At 40.8% G+C, this 15824-nt stretch overlaps 1 protein-coding gene across 1 annotated transcript; it reads right to left on the reverse strand.

Annotated features, from left to right (window-relative positions):
- Positions 1-392: 392 nt before the first annotated feature.
- Positions 393-6536, reverse strand: LOC308095238 (uncharacterized protein). The gene is made up of 2 exons (XM_080442219.1): positions 6189-6536; positions 393-4092 (listed from the first exon to the last, which is right to left on the reverse strand). Exons 1-2 carry the CDS (start codon positions 6394-6396, stop codon positions 3362-3364), a joined length of 939 nt encoding a protein of 312 aa, XP_080298345.1. The 5' UTR covers positions 6397-6536; the 3' UTR covers positions 393-3361.
- Between the last annotated feature and the right edge of the window lie 9288 nt (positions 6537-15824).

Consider the following 15824-nt stretch of genomic DNA (forward strand, 5'->3'; position numbering starts at 1 on the left):
AAGATGTTTAGACTTTTATGAACAGAGGTCAGGTGACTCTTGAGACTGTTGAGACCATGGGTGATTCTATATCAGACCTTTATGGGGGCTCCGCAGAACCTGAAAATAAATACATTATTATGTTAACCACTTAACAGTGTGGCTGTGGACCCCGGGGGCCGCTCATGGCCCCGGGTGTGACTATTCTAATGGCAGACCCCTGAACAAGTGTTTGTGCCAAGTTTGGTGCGGATCGGAGCAACGGTGCATGACAAAAAAGCTTGTAAACTTGTTGCTAAATATGCAACATATACTGTATATCAAATACTGTTAAGAAAATAATTTAATGAAAACATTCAAGTCACTTGAATATGCAATAGTTTAGGAAATAATCAACACAAAATTAGCTTTGAACCAAGGTAATTATTTATTGACAAATATATCAAAATGTTCTTTGAAAAACAAATATTTTCCAGCTTTTATTAAAACATTTTTCCAGCGTAGATAAAATCAAAACAAAAATCAAACATAATTGAAAGATCAAGCAGGAAAATATTTCAGTCAGTGTAAATGAATAGAACACAGTACCTGGACGCTGCTGTCCCCTGCTGGACAAATAGACTCATGACATGTATGAATGGAAAGCAGCTCTTTGCTTAATTAAAGTGTTAATTAGTGAAATAAATAAACCCTTTTAAAAAACATTGAATTGGTAGGAATATTTCCAACTGAAAACCAAAATCAGTTATTTAAAGCTGCTTGTGTGAAGAATTGTAACAACTTTCAATCAAGTCATAATTATAGGTGAACATTTTCTATTATTTTCCACTGTATACAAGGACTTCAGTGGTTAAACTCAGTGGTGGAAGAAGCACACATATGTTGTGTCTAAGTAAAAGTAGCAATACACCGCAATCTATAAATATTCTGTTAAGAGTCGAATTCCTGCATTCAGAAGTTTTATTTAAGTAAAGAATGTAGTAAAGTATTGTTGTCAAAATAGACTTACAGTACCACATTAAACTTACTCATAATGCAGAATGTCTCATTTCTCATTTATTGGATTGAAGAAAAATTATAAAACCTGCACACTCATCTGCTCCAATGTAATTTACGTCCTATACGTTGTTATACCTTTCAATCCGTGAGCCACCTCTGTGTCTCATTAGTTGTTGCTATAAATATAGCAATATATTCTTGTATACATTTTTTTTGTAAGAATTTGAATGTTTTCAGAAAACTTAGGTTGGGTTTTAGAAGGCGTTTTTAGAATCGGCCTCAGGTCTAAATGGGTTGACTTTTAAGACCTTTTTGATACCAAATTGTCAAATATCAAACAGAGTAAGAGGCGACCATTGTGAAAATAGCCAATCTACAAGCTCACAATATTTATCTGTGGAACCGAGCCAAACTCAATTTAATGCCTCAACTCCTACAATTCCAAGTGCAAATATGTTAAAATATGATTATTTTGGGGGGTCGCGGCCTGAGGAACCCTTGGTCCAGGACAGTTGTTCTCACTAGGGCTATCTCAATACAACATTTAAGTTGAAGATTAACAATTTAATTGCGTTTTGGGCATTGAACATTGGAACATGTTTCTGTTTGCCTTTTAGGCTTCATAATCAAAATTTGCACAGGGCAGATATGACAAATAACTTAAATATACTAATAAATTACTGACATATTTAATAATTTTATACTTTTAAAAAATCTACAGATCTACAAGCTTACAATGCGTAAAGCTTGTAGATCTGCTATTTTTGGAAAATGTATGAATATTTATTATCTCAAATAATTGCGATTTGGCAATTATGTACACATTTTGTTCTCACACATTTTCATGTCAAGGACACCCCAGATTGATACGTATATAAGGCTGCGGACCCCCACTTAACAGGATTTTGTGTCAGGGACCCTGGCTGTCTATACTGTAGGTGTAGAGAGTGAAACCAATGATCCGAATTTTCATTCTTATTCACCTGTTTCCTAGGCTGTGTGTTTTCCACTTCCTGTCGATTTGATCCAATGAAATCCAATGAAACTGGTCAGATGACCAATGATATCCAATGAAATCGACAGGAAGTGGAAAATACATAGCCTAGGAAACAGGTGAATACATTCTCTCATTGAGTTAACCCATTAAGACCTGAGGCCGATTCTACAAATTGACTTCTCACAGTTTTCAGAAAAACGTATGTTTCTATGTCAGTGGTTCTCATGTCAATTATATGTATTTGGCCGCCGACCCCCATCTCAAAATATTTTGTTCCAGGGACCCCCCACAAGCAAAGATTTGAGTTATATAATATAATTTATATATATATATTCAAAGATTTGCAAAAAAAAAAGATCTACAAGCTCATAGCACGGCACTTGTATCTACTATTTTTGAATAGCCAAAATCTAAAATGACACAGATGCTTCCACAGTTTTAATGGTTTAATACGTTCTAGCTGCTGAAAGTACAATTACATTAAAGGTAGGGTAAGTGATTTTCTTCGGTTAAAATAAGTGTTAAATAGCTCTATATTCTGATAGTACTCTTTGCTATAGAGTGTTTGTTCAGTAACAGGAGTGTCCATGTCTCTCCAGCTCTTTAATAAACAGAAGATGCATTTTCAGGTCGGGATACCAAATGTATCCAATCAGGATAGAGAACTCAGTCAGGATATAGATTAAACAAGTGAAATTGGAAGGGATGACACAAAGAAATGAGCAGACACATTTGGAACTGGAAGACTATAAGAATGAAGCTGATAAATGGGTACTCTCTCCTGATTGGCTGACATTTTGTCACCTACCTGAAAATGTATTTTCTGTTTAATAAAGTGCTGGAGAGACATGGATATTCAAAGGACTTCAATGGAAACAAGATCACAAGGACTTTTTTGTACAGACCTTTTCGACAAAGTGTTTTAACTGTACTTGTGCTGTTTTTAACATTTCTGCCTAACAAAAATATTCAATAAAAATAAAGACCCCTGTTACTGAACAAACACTCTATAGCGATGATTACTATCAGAATATAGAGCTTTAACCTTTTAACAAAAATCGTTTTGTTTTAACCAAAAAATATCACTACCTTTAAACTGTTACTCATTTAGCTGGGGACCCCCTGGAACCCCCTCAAGGACCCCTGGGGGTTCCCAGAAACACTGCTCTAGGACTCGGGATCAGCATCGGACGGAAAAAACATGGCATCGGTCTGGCTCTACAGAACAGAACAGAACAGAATATGACAGGAGAGGACAGGCACAGCAGGTGGTAGAAATGTCCCACATCCCTGTGTCTCTTCAGGACCCCTGGGGCCCCCCCAGCGTATCTGTGAATGTGTCACACATCAGTGTGTTCTCAGCCTTGTCTGCGGATGTTCGAGATATCACTGCGTGTCCTGGAGGACCCCCATCATGTCCGTGGACGTGTCGGCCATCGCCGCGTCCCCTCGGGGCCCACCGCCGCCGTGCCTGCGGATGTGTCTCTTGTAGTTGGAGTTGTCGCTGAACCGCTTGCCGCACAGGTGACAACCGTAGGGTTTCTCCCCGGTGTGGACCCGCAGGTGCTTCTCCAGGCCGTCGAGCCGGGTCAGCCACTTGCCGCAGATGTCGCAGCGGAACGACTTGTTGTCCCTGCGGTCCCTGAGGGCGCCGTGGCCGCCCCGGTGGAGACGCACATGCGCCGCCCAGTACATCCGCTGGCCGAACGCCTTGCCACACACGCTGCACACGTAGGGCGGGTTGGCGGGAAGTCCGGAACGCAACGTTCGGCACTTGGCGACGTGCGGAGACAAGACTGGACCTCTCGCAAGCGGAGGCAGCGGCGCGTCCGTTCGCGTGATAGACGACGACGTGCCGGGCTCGCAGTCCAAGCCGTTGGGGGTCTCGTGCCGGTGGACGGTTAGCGGCGGTGGGGGGGGGTTCGGTCCTTCGGGGTGTTTGTCCGTCACGCCGGCGGTCTGGATCAGCGTCATCCTGATGACGTGCTCGTTGTCCCCTCGCTCCTCGGCGCTCCACATCTCCTCCGGTTCCTCTTTGACGCACGGAAGTTCCTCCGGAAGTTCGGACGCCTCCAGACTCGCCGCCGCGGAGTCGCTCTCCAGGAGCTGAGGAAGATCTGTGAAGCACAAAGAACTTCACCCACTTAAAACCGAGAACGCATCTGTGTAAACCACATCTAACCATTATTTCATACTTTGGCTTTTCAAAAATAGCAGATCTACAAGCTCATAGCTTGTAGATCTGCTATTTTTGAAAAATCTTGAAAATGTGTGCAAATCAATAAATATATATATATATATATATATATATATATATATATATATATATATATATATATATATATATATATATATATATATATATATTTTTTTTTTTTAAGGCCAACATTTTTAACTCAAATATTTGCGTCTGGGAGGTCCCTGGAACAACATATTTTGAGATGGGGGTCCACGGCCAAATACATATCATTTTGGGGGTCCTTGACATGGAAAAGTTTGAGCACCACTGATTATAGCAATATACGTTTTTTCAAAAAACTGTTAGGATTTAGAAGACATTTGTAGAATCCCCAGAAGCAAAGATCTGAGTTACGAATGTTCACTTTAAAAAATATATATTCAAAGATTTGCAAAAAAAAAAATACATGATTTAATTAAAGATAGCATGTCTACGGTGGATTTTTATGAAACAAAAACTTTGCAGATAGAAAAAGGATAATTCAAGTTTTCCGTACAGCTGCAATGTTGGTGAGTTAAAGTTGTTTAATACAATCAGACTGGATGTGTGGGCTGTCAAGGGTTGGTATTGCAACTCTAGATTCCAGATATTAGAAATAAGAGTAATAAGAGTTTCTTGCGGCTACCGGAGAGGTATGAAACCCTCCTAGGAGGGTTTCATACCTAAAAAGTCCTGCATGTTGAATTCAGGACTTTTACTTGTAAGAGAGACAGAGTATTTCCACATTGATTGCAGTATCGATACATTACTTAAAGGCATACTAGGTAACGTTTTCAACAAAAATAAAGTTAAATTGTATATCTTTTGTGAGTGGCAAAAGTTTCACAACACCCACTCCATGAATTTCACCCCCGGAAGCCTTTTATTTATATATTTACTATTGAACGGTGAAGGGGGGGACTTTCCCGGGGAAATGACGTCATCTGGCCGGAAAACGGAGGCGGAAATGCACTGATTTCCTGTTTGGCCAGGAACTACCGCAACGGTTTCCTGTTTGGCCAGGAACTAGCGCGCTAATAACAAAAAGGAACCTCACGCTGATTTTAAGAGAATGTAGGATTGGAAGATCGAAAAAGAACAGAAAAAGAAAGCACAGCTCATGGTAACTAATGCTCCACTGGCTAAGAGAAACGATCCGTAGATAGTATAAAACAATTAAAAGATCGCTTTTTGAAACGCTTCCGGCTTCCGGTGAAAACGAATGGAATTCTGGGTAATCGAGGACTACGGAAATTGTATGCAGTGACGGTAGTGACCAGCAGAGGTTGCTAAAAATCGTTATTTGTGATTTTGCATTGTACAACTTTAAGTAAAAAACAAACAAACATGTGAGTAGTGTTTCCACCACTGGTTTCTGCCTAGCCCTGAAACATAACTGTCATATCATGACAGTCATGGCGCAACCTTGTTCCTGGTTTTTGAAATTTCTCCATTTACAACCCGTACATCTACATAAACGTTCAGATTTCAAATATAAAGTGCTTACCCCATGGCCATGGATGTAGCAAGTCAAAACGCCTGGGTCTAAGTACCCGTAGCCATGGTTCACATGACGCTTAATTGTATGACAGTCATGTTTCAGGGCTAAAGTACCCGCATCTTCCGTATTGTTCAATAAAAAGCATTTTAATCCAATCGGCGGCCGTTTTCTCATATAGTTACGATGTATCAGAGTGCAATACACCTCCCAACCGATAGGGGCGCGTAGTTGAAAGCATAACGGAAATTTTGAGAAAATGGCCACCGAATCGGATTAAAATGCTTTTATTGAACAATACGGAAGATACGGGTACTTAGACCCAAGCGTTTCAACTTGTTACATCCGTGGCTTTGGGGTAAACACTTTATATTTGAAATCTGAACGTTTATGTAGATGTGCGGGCTCAAATGGAGACATTTCCAAAACCAGGAACAAGTTGCGCCATGACGCTTGTGACAGACGAGCGTCATGTGAACCATTGGCTAGTCTCTGACCTGCATCGTGATGGGGATCTTCTTCTATCTTGACTTGGGGCTTGACGCTGAGGTCCAGCAGCCTCCTCTGTCTCTCCAGCTCCATGGTCTTCAGGCTGAGCCTCTCCTCCAGGTCACACAGCGCTCTGCCGAACACACAGAAGATCTCCTCCGCCGCCGCCGTCAGCCGCTCGTTGATCAGCAGCCTCAGCATGGCGATCTCAGACATAATGATGGGCTTTTAAAAACAACAACAACAACAATAAAGCACAGCGAAAATAAATCAAAACCCTTTGAAATTGTGTAAAAACTTCAAAACGATGTTAAAACTCCCCCAAAACACCCGTGGTTCTGCTGCTGGGCTGCAGCTGTTGATGCTGTTTTGTTTTGACTTCCGCGTCAACGTGTTTGCATTCTGGCTGGGAGTGGAACGAGTGACGCAGCTCTACTGCGCCCCCTGTTGAAACGGAAGGCTGACACACCTGCAGTACTTTAAGACATTTTAGAGTCGAATCAAGGTGTACTGTATATAGATAGCCCTAGAACAGTGGTGGAAAAAGTAGGACTCCAAATATTTGTAATAGTGCCAATACTGTAATATAGAAATACTCTGTTACAAGTAAAAGTTTCGGAATAAAACATTTACTTGAGTAAAAGTACAAAAGTATTGGTATCAAAATGTACTTAAAGTATCAAAAGTAAAAGTACTTGTTACGCAGAATATGTTTCACAAGTTTTCTAATGTATAACATTCTTAAAAATCCTTTGAAAATAGCAGATCTACAAGCTCACAATGCGTCGCATCGCGACAAGTAACTAGTAACTAGTTATAGTTTTCAAATAATTGTAGTGGAGTAAAAGTACAATATTTGCCTCTGAAATGTAGTGCAGTATAGAAGTAAAAGTATTGAAAATTGGAAATACTCAAGTAAAGTAAAAATATGTCAAAATTGTACTTAAGTACAGTACTTAAGTAAATGTACTTAGTTAGTTTACACCACTGCCCTAGAATCAATGTCTGTCAATATTACATATATTTCATGCATTCCAAATACACAGCATAGATCCAGGGTTGCCAAGTGCCAACCCTCCTAGATCCTGCAGAAGTCTTCCTTCATTTCAACCATATCTCCTTCTGGACTCCTGGATTATAATTTCTCCTGGATTTGTCCTTGATTTGGTATCAAACTCCCAAAATTCACCAGAACACAGCAGGAAATTACATTTATGTTACCCCCAGACCCCCGCTTGGGGGTTGTGGTCAGTGCCTGCAATCATACAGAGATATTCAATTTTAAGTAATGAATGGTTATCATTTAAGACGGGTCTTACATTTTTTTCACTCAGCAAATCAATTTCTGTAGGCCTAATTTTTGTTTTTAATCAGAGAAGGGTGACATTTTACCCATCATTTCCCTATGCTAGTAAAGCAGGCCTGATAAAAGTATTAAACTCACAAAATGCACTAGAACACAGGAAATGACATCTACTCTGCTAAAATCCCGCACAGTTAGCATACTGATCTGGGCGGCCTTTACATGTATGTGTCTTGCTGCGTCGTGTAGACTGTGTACTCACCCAATAATTAATTCCTGTGACTTGGAGTCAGATATTGTCCTCTACTTTCATATCCATTCGAAAGGTCTGGCAGAAAACGTGTTTTAGTAAAAAATATCTCCACTTTTCCACGAGCTGCACACAGACGGCATTCTCTCCGGGCGAGTGTCCAGAAATGACTGCAAGGACTGAACATATCAAAACTTCCCTTTTCCTTCCAAAAAAGTAAAAAAGGGAAAAAAAATAAAGGAAAATAAATAAAGAGAGAAATGTCTACTGTAGTCAGTAATCAGTGGTTCTAAACCTTTTCAGGCGGCTACCCCCCAAAATAATCGTATTTGAACTGGGGACCCCCCACCCTAACAAGCACTTGGAATTGTAGGAGTTGAGGCAATTAATTTTTTTTACTCTGTTCCCCAGATATACATTGCCTTTTTGCCTCTTTCTTATATTATTTGACAATTTGGCAGTTTTTGTAGTATAGTTTGTTGATTACTTTTGATGCAGTAATTATTGAGGCATTAAAAAGGTCACCGTCATCTGGGGACCCCATCAAAAATCATGTGGGGACCCCCCTCAGGTTGAGAACCACTGCAGTAGAGCTGTAACAGAAAGCCTGCTAAGACAAGAGGATGAATAGTGTGTGCTTTGACCTTAATGCAGTACCTCTTGTCAACCAGTAGGTGTCCTACCAGACCACAGAATAGAGATGTCTCAGCAGAAGAGCAGGTAGACTACAACCACCCAGAAAAAAAGTACTCACATTGTTTTACTTAAATAAAAGTATCAATACTGCAATGCAGAAATACTCTGTTTCAAGTAAAACTCCGGTAGTCAGAATGTACTTGAGTAAAAGTACTAAAGTATTGGCATCAAAATATATTTTAAGTACCAAAAGTAAAAGTACTCTTTAGGCAAAATGTCCCGTTTCACAAGTTATCATATGTCTAAAATTTATGAAAATCCTTTGGTAATAGCAGATCTACCAGCTCAAAACGTATTGCGACGCATTGTGAGCTTGTAGATTCGCTATTTTCAAACAGCCGAAGTAAATAGGGCTGAAGTGATACATGTATGTTTTGTAATAACAATACAAATATATAAAGTAACTATAGTAATTTAAGTTTTCAAATAATTGCAGTGGAGTAAAAAGTACAATATTTTTCTCTGAGATGTGGAGTAGAAGTAAAACTATTGAAAATTGGAAATACTCCAGCAAAGTAAAAATACCTAATTAATGTAGTGGTTGCAAAGGTATTAATTGATTGCCCGAGTCCCGTGGTCAGAGTTATGGTCAGGTTATGGTCCGGTTCTGATGAATATGAAGTAGTTCCGGTAGATTAGTAGATTTGGTGGGGGGCGTTCATTAAAAATAAATTAATTTAAAAAACTAGCGTCATTTGTATTGTTGACCTATTTCTACCATATAGAGCAGGTTTCGTTCAATTTCGACCCCTCTGTCACATGGTACTATTGTTTGTGTCCAGAATCACTGCGCCGCGGCAGCCTACTCACGCACAAAATATATGACACAAAAAATAGTACCATGTGACAGAGGAGTCGAAATTGAACGAAACCTGCACTATATGGTAGAAATAGGTCAACAATAAATGATCACTCCTAGACTAGTCAATTATTTTTCAAATGTAGCAAATGATTCGGATAATTTTACAGGGTGGATGGAATGAAGCTCAACAGAGAATATACCTGCATCAGACCAGTTAGTTACCAAGTCATTACGTCAATATTATTCATCAGATCAACTGTCAACGGCCTACTGCTGTTCTTCCAGATTAGACACAAATGTGAACTTTGCTAGATGTCCTTTTCTTTCAAGAAGTAAAGGTGTTTTAGTACAATGTGACTGACAGTGGATGGACAAAGTCATCAACCCCAGTACTTGAGTCAGTATAGATACTATATCTCTATACTTTAAAAATACTTGTGTTCAAAAGTAGATGCTTAAAAAATAAAAAATAAAGTATTCAAAATTATACATTACAAAGTACAATTTATACATTTCCCCCCAAAAAGAAAATTCAGAATAAATATTAAAACGAATATATCAATAATAGTGAAAAGAGAAGATCTGCAAGCTCACGTGTCTCATTGTGAGCTTGTAGCTCTGCTATCTTCACTATATTTCAAATAGGGCTTCAATGGTCCCTTTTCCCTTCCTAGAAATGTAGCGGAGTTAAAAGTAGGCCTACAGATACTCAAAAAGATGTACTTAAGTTGTTCTCCAATAAATGTACTTTGTTACTGTCCCCCACTGGTTACATTGCATTATTTGCACTGTGACTACCAGGTCGATGCTGGAGTCATATATCGTTGCTGTCGGGCAGAAACCTTGTATAGCTCCATATTCTAACCTTTTGTGTCTTTTCGTAAATTAACGCCCTACTTGATCATAATACAACGTGTCACAAAAGTATCAAAAGCAGCAGATCTGCAAGCTCGACACGTGGCGCAAAACGTAGTTATTTAGTCAAACCCTTAATACCTTTCATAGGTTCAATATTTATGAAACCCAAACACACCACTTTCACTTTCAACACATTCAAAAGTAGCACTATTTGCGCTGATCTGTTGAGGGCTGGTAGATCGGCCCTTTTTGCTACTTTTGGGTGACACAAAAAACCCTAAAAAGTTGAAATATGGAGATGCAAGGTTTCTGCCTAGCCACGAGGATATGTGACATTATTATGTGACCTGTCCTGTGTATTTCTCTATTCCTAGGACCATTTTGGAAAGTGCAAAAGGTTGGGATCTTGTTGGAAGAATAACTTCACCCGCTCTCAAACTTTTCCATTTCATTGTAAACACATTTAACCCAACGCATCTGTGATATATATTTTTTGGGCTATTCAAAAATAGCAGATCTACAAGCTCATAGCGCGGCACCGAGCGCCGCGCTACGAGCTTGTAGATCTGCCATTTTTGATAAATCTTGAACATTTCTGCAACTCTTTGAATATATATATATATTTTTAAAGCGAACATTTGTACCTCAAATTTTTGCTTCTCGAGGTCCCTGGAACAACATATTTAAAGGAGTAGTTCACCCCAAAAAATACTTATTTTCTATCAATTTAATTTGATTTTGAAGCAGTCATTACTCAGGAGAGTAATATGTTACTTATAACATAACAAGTCCTATTATATTACTTATTACTTGGAATCAAGAGTAATATATTATATTACACATTACTCCCCCCCCCACCGGCAAAAAAAGAGACGTACAACAACACAATCTGTTTAGCCAGCTCCTTTTAGAACTGAATCAAATTTGGAATAAGCCAAAAGGGCTATAAAATAAAGCAGCAATCTCTCTTGACCTTTTAAACAAAATGTTTTCAAAAGGCTGACAAAACCTGAGTAATATGTAATATGTAATATTTTGAACATAGTAATATGGTATAATATTACTGTTTTGGCAGAGTAATACCTTACACTACTCGTTACTGGGTAAAATAATATTATAGTAATATATTAAAAGTAACTTGTTAATGCCCAACACTGTTTAGAAGTCATTTGTAGAATGTGCCTCAGGTCTTAATGGGTTAACTGTAGACCCACGTTTCCAGAAGGTGACAAAACCGCTTCCTGTTCCGGGTCAATGGCCCCGATTCATTATGCTGGTCGTAAATATGGGGTAAATAAAGGAGGTCGTATTTTTGGTACTCACAAACTGACGTGCAATTCTCAAAGGGGTTCGTATATCACAGAGACGTGCGTATGACCAGGTCTATATTATAATGACAGCCAGCTGGGCGTGAATGTTCTGAGAGGTTCATTTGCATTGCTCCACGCCCCATTTTGCACCATAAAAGGCGTGAACCGTGACTCAGCAGTTTGTCTCTGATCAAATCTGGCCATGGCACCAAAAATAAAGAAACGCAATTTCACTGAAAGCGAGATTCAGGTGCTCCTTGATGGCGTAGAACGCCGCAAAATAATTATTTTCAGTTCAGTTTCTCAAGGAATCTGTAATTTAGATAAAAAGGGAGCGTGGGAAGAAATTACAACCCATGTCAATGCGGTCAGTGTCGTGTTAAGGTGAATATAATACACAGGCCCACAACAGGCTTTTTGTGTTCTGCTGTTTTAGCACCATAATCATACCACTGTACCAAGGTTATAATTTTGGATGTTTCATTGTAGTTTAGTTTTTGTTCGTTTGGAGAATTTAATTATGTTAGTTTTAACTTTATCTTCCCTTTAGAATAAATGGATTAGGATTTCATATCCCAAAAAGCTGATAAATTGACAGCGAAAACTAGGGCATTTTGTGTACAACTTTAGTTAGTTTTGTAAGCACGCAATACAGTTTATCGTTTATTGTTTGGTGTAGGCCTTTTTTTTTTTTTCCAGTTAAGGAAAACTAATTTGAGTTTTCGTTATTTTGTTAGTTTTAGTTCACTTTAAGAACCTTGCACTGTATTTGCAAACTGTTAAAAAAGTATTACATCAATCAAAGGACGCCGAAAGAAGTTAAGAAAAAGTGGACGGACATGAAGGCCTCAGTGAAGAGCCGTATGGCCAAGCGCCGGAGTTGCCGTACTGCCACGGGAGGGGGGCCGGACACAGCACCATCACCGTCGCCCCTCGACGAGCGCGTAAGCGCCATCATTGGTATGTAGACCACTCAATTTTTATTTTGATCCATACCTTTACATTTGTCCCATGATTTGACTATTAAACTATTCTCCTAATAGGAGATGTGGCTATCTCCGGCGTCCCCTCCGCGGCAGGAATGGACACGGACGCCATGGCGGGGGCATCTTCAGCCGATAGTATGTAAACTATAAATCCTAATCAACCCATTCTAAACCTGATAACTGGCCTGCTTCTTATTTGATAATGAGCACAAAACTATAGGCTGTACTCCCTCCAAGCAGCCTCGCTTGTTGCATAACTAAATGAAAATAAATTGAAGGGGCCAAGATAAATAAGGAATAAAAGCTCATCAAATAATTGTGATTTTTTTTTATTACAGGTGAATTTGATGTTTCTGTGGCCTCTGCACAGAGCCACGGCTCTGCTGCTGCTGCTCCTCCACCTCCTCTTCCACCACCACCTCCACCTCCAGCTCCACGGGTGGTTGATGATGGTGAGATGGCAAGCACGTCATCTGGCCGACGATCCTCATTATTATCATCATCATTATTATCACCATCATCATCATCTGTTGCTGCTGCTGCCGCCGCCGCCCCCCCGCCTCCTCCCTCATCATCATCCTCCTCCTCCTCATCATCTGCCGCTGCTGACACCACGTCAGCCCGGTCAGGAGCTGGTGCGCGCACCGCGCCAGCTCCTGACCGGGCTGAGGTGGTGTCAGCAGCGGTGCTCCGGAATCAGGAGCTGTTGCTGGCGGCGGTGGAGCGTGTTGCTGCAGCAGTGGAAGAAATAGCAAGGGCGCTCAGGCGTGAATAAAAATACTTTGAATGTTTAATTTGCTTCGTGTGTCTATGCATCCTTACTTCAAAAACGAGCAATTAGTTGTTGGCGCAGTGCCAGTGCTGCCCTGTTGTCCTCAGCACCAATAGGTGGGTCCAGTGGCATGTCTATGGGTGGGGGGGATTTCTTCTGGAAGGGGGACACCATGGCGTTTGGAAATGTTGTGGAGGACACAGCAGGCCATGGCTATCTTGCATACCTGTTGGAGTAGATGGGACCTAATTCATAGACTGCATAAATATATACTGTTTTTCAGGTCTTGGTGTAATGTGGAGGTTATACTATACATTTGTATTTCATACCTTTTCGGGCTTATAAAGGAGCTTTCCTCCTGCTATGTCGAGGCACAGCCAGCGGCCTTTCAGCACACCGATGGTGCGCTCCACGACGGAGAGTGTGGCCACATGGCTCTCGTTGTAAGCCCGCTCCTGTTGGGTCTGGGGGGTGTACAGGGGGGTCATGAGCCAGGGAGCCACGGCATAGCCTTTATCACCTATGGTACAGATCGGATAATGGTTAGCCATGCGATCCTGTGAATTGAATTTCCATGTAGTGAGAGGAAAAGTGAGAGGAAAAGGCACAAAATAAGCTATTTGATAAACACTCACCAACGAGCCATGCGTCTCCAGCAGCCCCCTGTTCAAGACGCATGCCCACACTGCTGTTCTGTAAAATAAAGGAGTCGTGGCTCCCGCCCCCCCAACGGGTAACTGCATTCAGGATATTCATGTCGGCATCACAGATGAGCTGGATGTTTATGGAATGATATCCTTTGCGGTTGAAATATGGATATGGGTCTGGAGTTGGCACTTTGATGCGCACATGGGTACAGTCTATTGCTCCAATGGTATTGGGGAAGCCGGCGATGTGGAAGAAATTTTGCTTTATTTCTCGCTGTTGTTCAGCTGTATAAGGGAACTGGATGTATTGCGGTGCCAGGCGGATGATGCCATCCAGCACCTTCGGGAGCGTGCGGCTTAGGGATGCCTGCGATATGGCGGATCTATCGGCTACCAGCCGCTGAAACGACCCGGTGGCGAGGAACCCCAGGCTGCACAGAACTTGGACGTGTGCGGGGATGGCATGAGTTATAATATAATACTAATTAATAATAGGCTTCAATTTGATATGCAATGCACTTTACATTTGAAACATATCTGAAACTGCTGCATGGCATAAATAGGCCAAAAAAATCCAATTAAAAACCTAGACATTACATTTTTTTTTTTTGCATTTTAACCTGTTTGTTGGACTGGTCAAATATGGCTCCAGGGTATTACAGAGCTCCATCAGACTGTGCCTGGGTAGGAGAAAGCGGCACCGGAGCCACTCGTCACTCTCCTCAAACATGTTCGCTCGGTCCCTGAAGACGCACAGTCCTCTTCGCGTGGCTTGGTTGGCCAAATGGTCCAACAGCATCAAATATGCCATAGTGCCCAGTCGGAGAGCCGCCCCCAAGTCCTTTATATAGCACCATTAATCACTTTGAACAAGCTGGTCATGATTAGGCCTAACGGCTATTTTATTTTATTTTCATTTATTTTTACTTTTTTTAATTTCATATTTTGTCTTTTCAAAAATGTGTTGACACAAGTTGGCCACACACATATTTTATTTGAGGTTTGCCACTGTTGTAATTGATTTTGACATGAAGAATAAAGCATTCTAAAGACATACGCACATTTCAGCCCTGGTAAGACAGCCTCGGGGCTGACTTGGGAACGTGCGGACCTCACGCTCAAAACACAGACCAAAAAACTTTGATGAATCTGACTGCAGGTGTAGGATTTGTCTTAAATGCCGGTAAGTACAAAATATGGTCGTAAATCGCTTGATGAATCGGGGCCATTGTCTCATAGCTTTGTTCGATTGGCAAGTAGTTAATCCGACTAATCAACTTAGTTGTTTATAAAAAATCTATTCGAAATTTTGATTATTCTAATATTATTAAGTGAGTTAGAGGTTCTAAATGTCGGTTTCATCATATTTTCCGTTAACACATTGGGTGCCAGAGGTTTATTAAAATATTATACGTTGAGTGCCAGCATTTCTTCCATCCACTTGCGTTATACATTTCGTGCTGTGAGAAGCCCCGACGCGGAAATGCATGTAAACAAAGCGTGCGTGCGAGACGGCGGAGGGTCCCGACTAACGCCTGGAACAATAATATTTCCAACGCGACCCTCCATTGCAGCGTGATCGCCGATCGAAAACGGCTCGTTTCCACCACATTAAAAAGAAATGGAGATATTAAGCTTTTAATCAAGGAGATAACATTGAAAACGCCGACCGGAAGGATTTTTGACATGGAGCCTCATCCAGCCTCTTCTTCTCAGAAACTGCTTGGGTGATGTCAAAGTTTCGTTTTAGCGCCCCACGTGGCCCACATGTATAAAAATAGAATTGGGTCAAAAACGGTCCGGACCGTTTTCGGCACTTCTCGTTTGGACCCTCAAAAACGGTCCGGACCGTTTTTGGCATTCAATGTGTTAATAGGCCAGAACATATATGAATGTGTCATGTGTTTCCAGGTCAAATCCGCTGCTGTACTGCTGAGCCAATGAAATAAAGCTATGAGAAAATTAACTGGAACGGGAAACGGGTATGCCACCTTTGGGAACCTGGGATTACAGTTATGCA

Source organism: Gymnoscopelus braueri (assembly GCF_963280865.1).
Source record: "Gymnoscopelus braueri genome assembly, chromosome: 11".
Lineage (NCBI taxonomy): Eukaryota > Metazoa > Chordata > Actinopteri > Myctophiformes > Myctophidae > Gymnoscopelus > Gymnoscopelus braueri.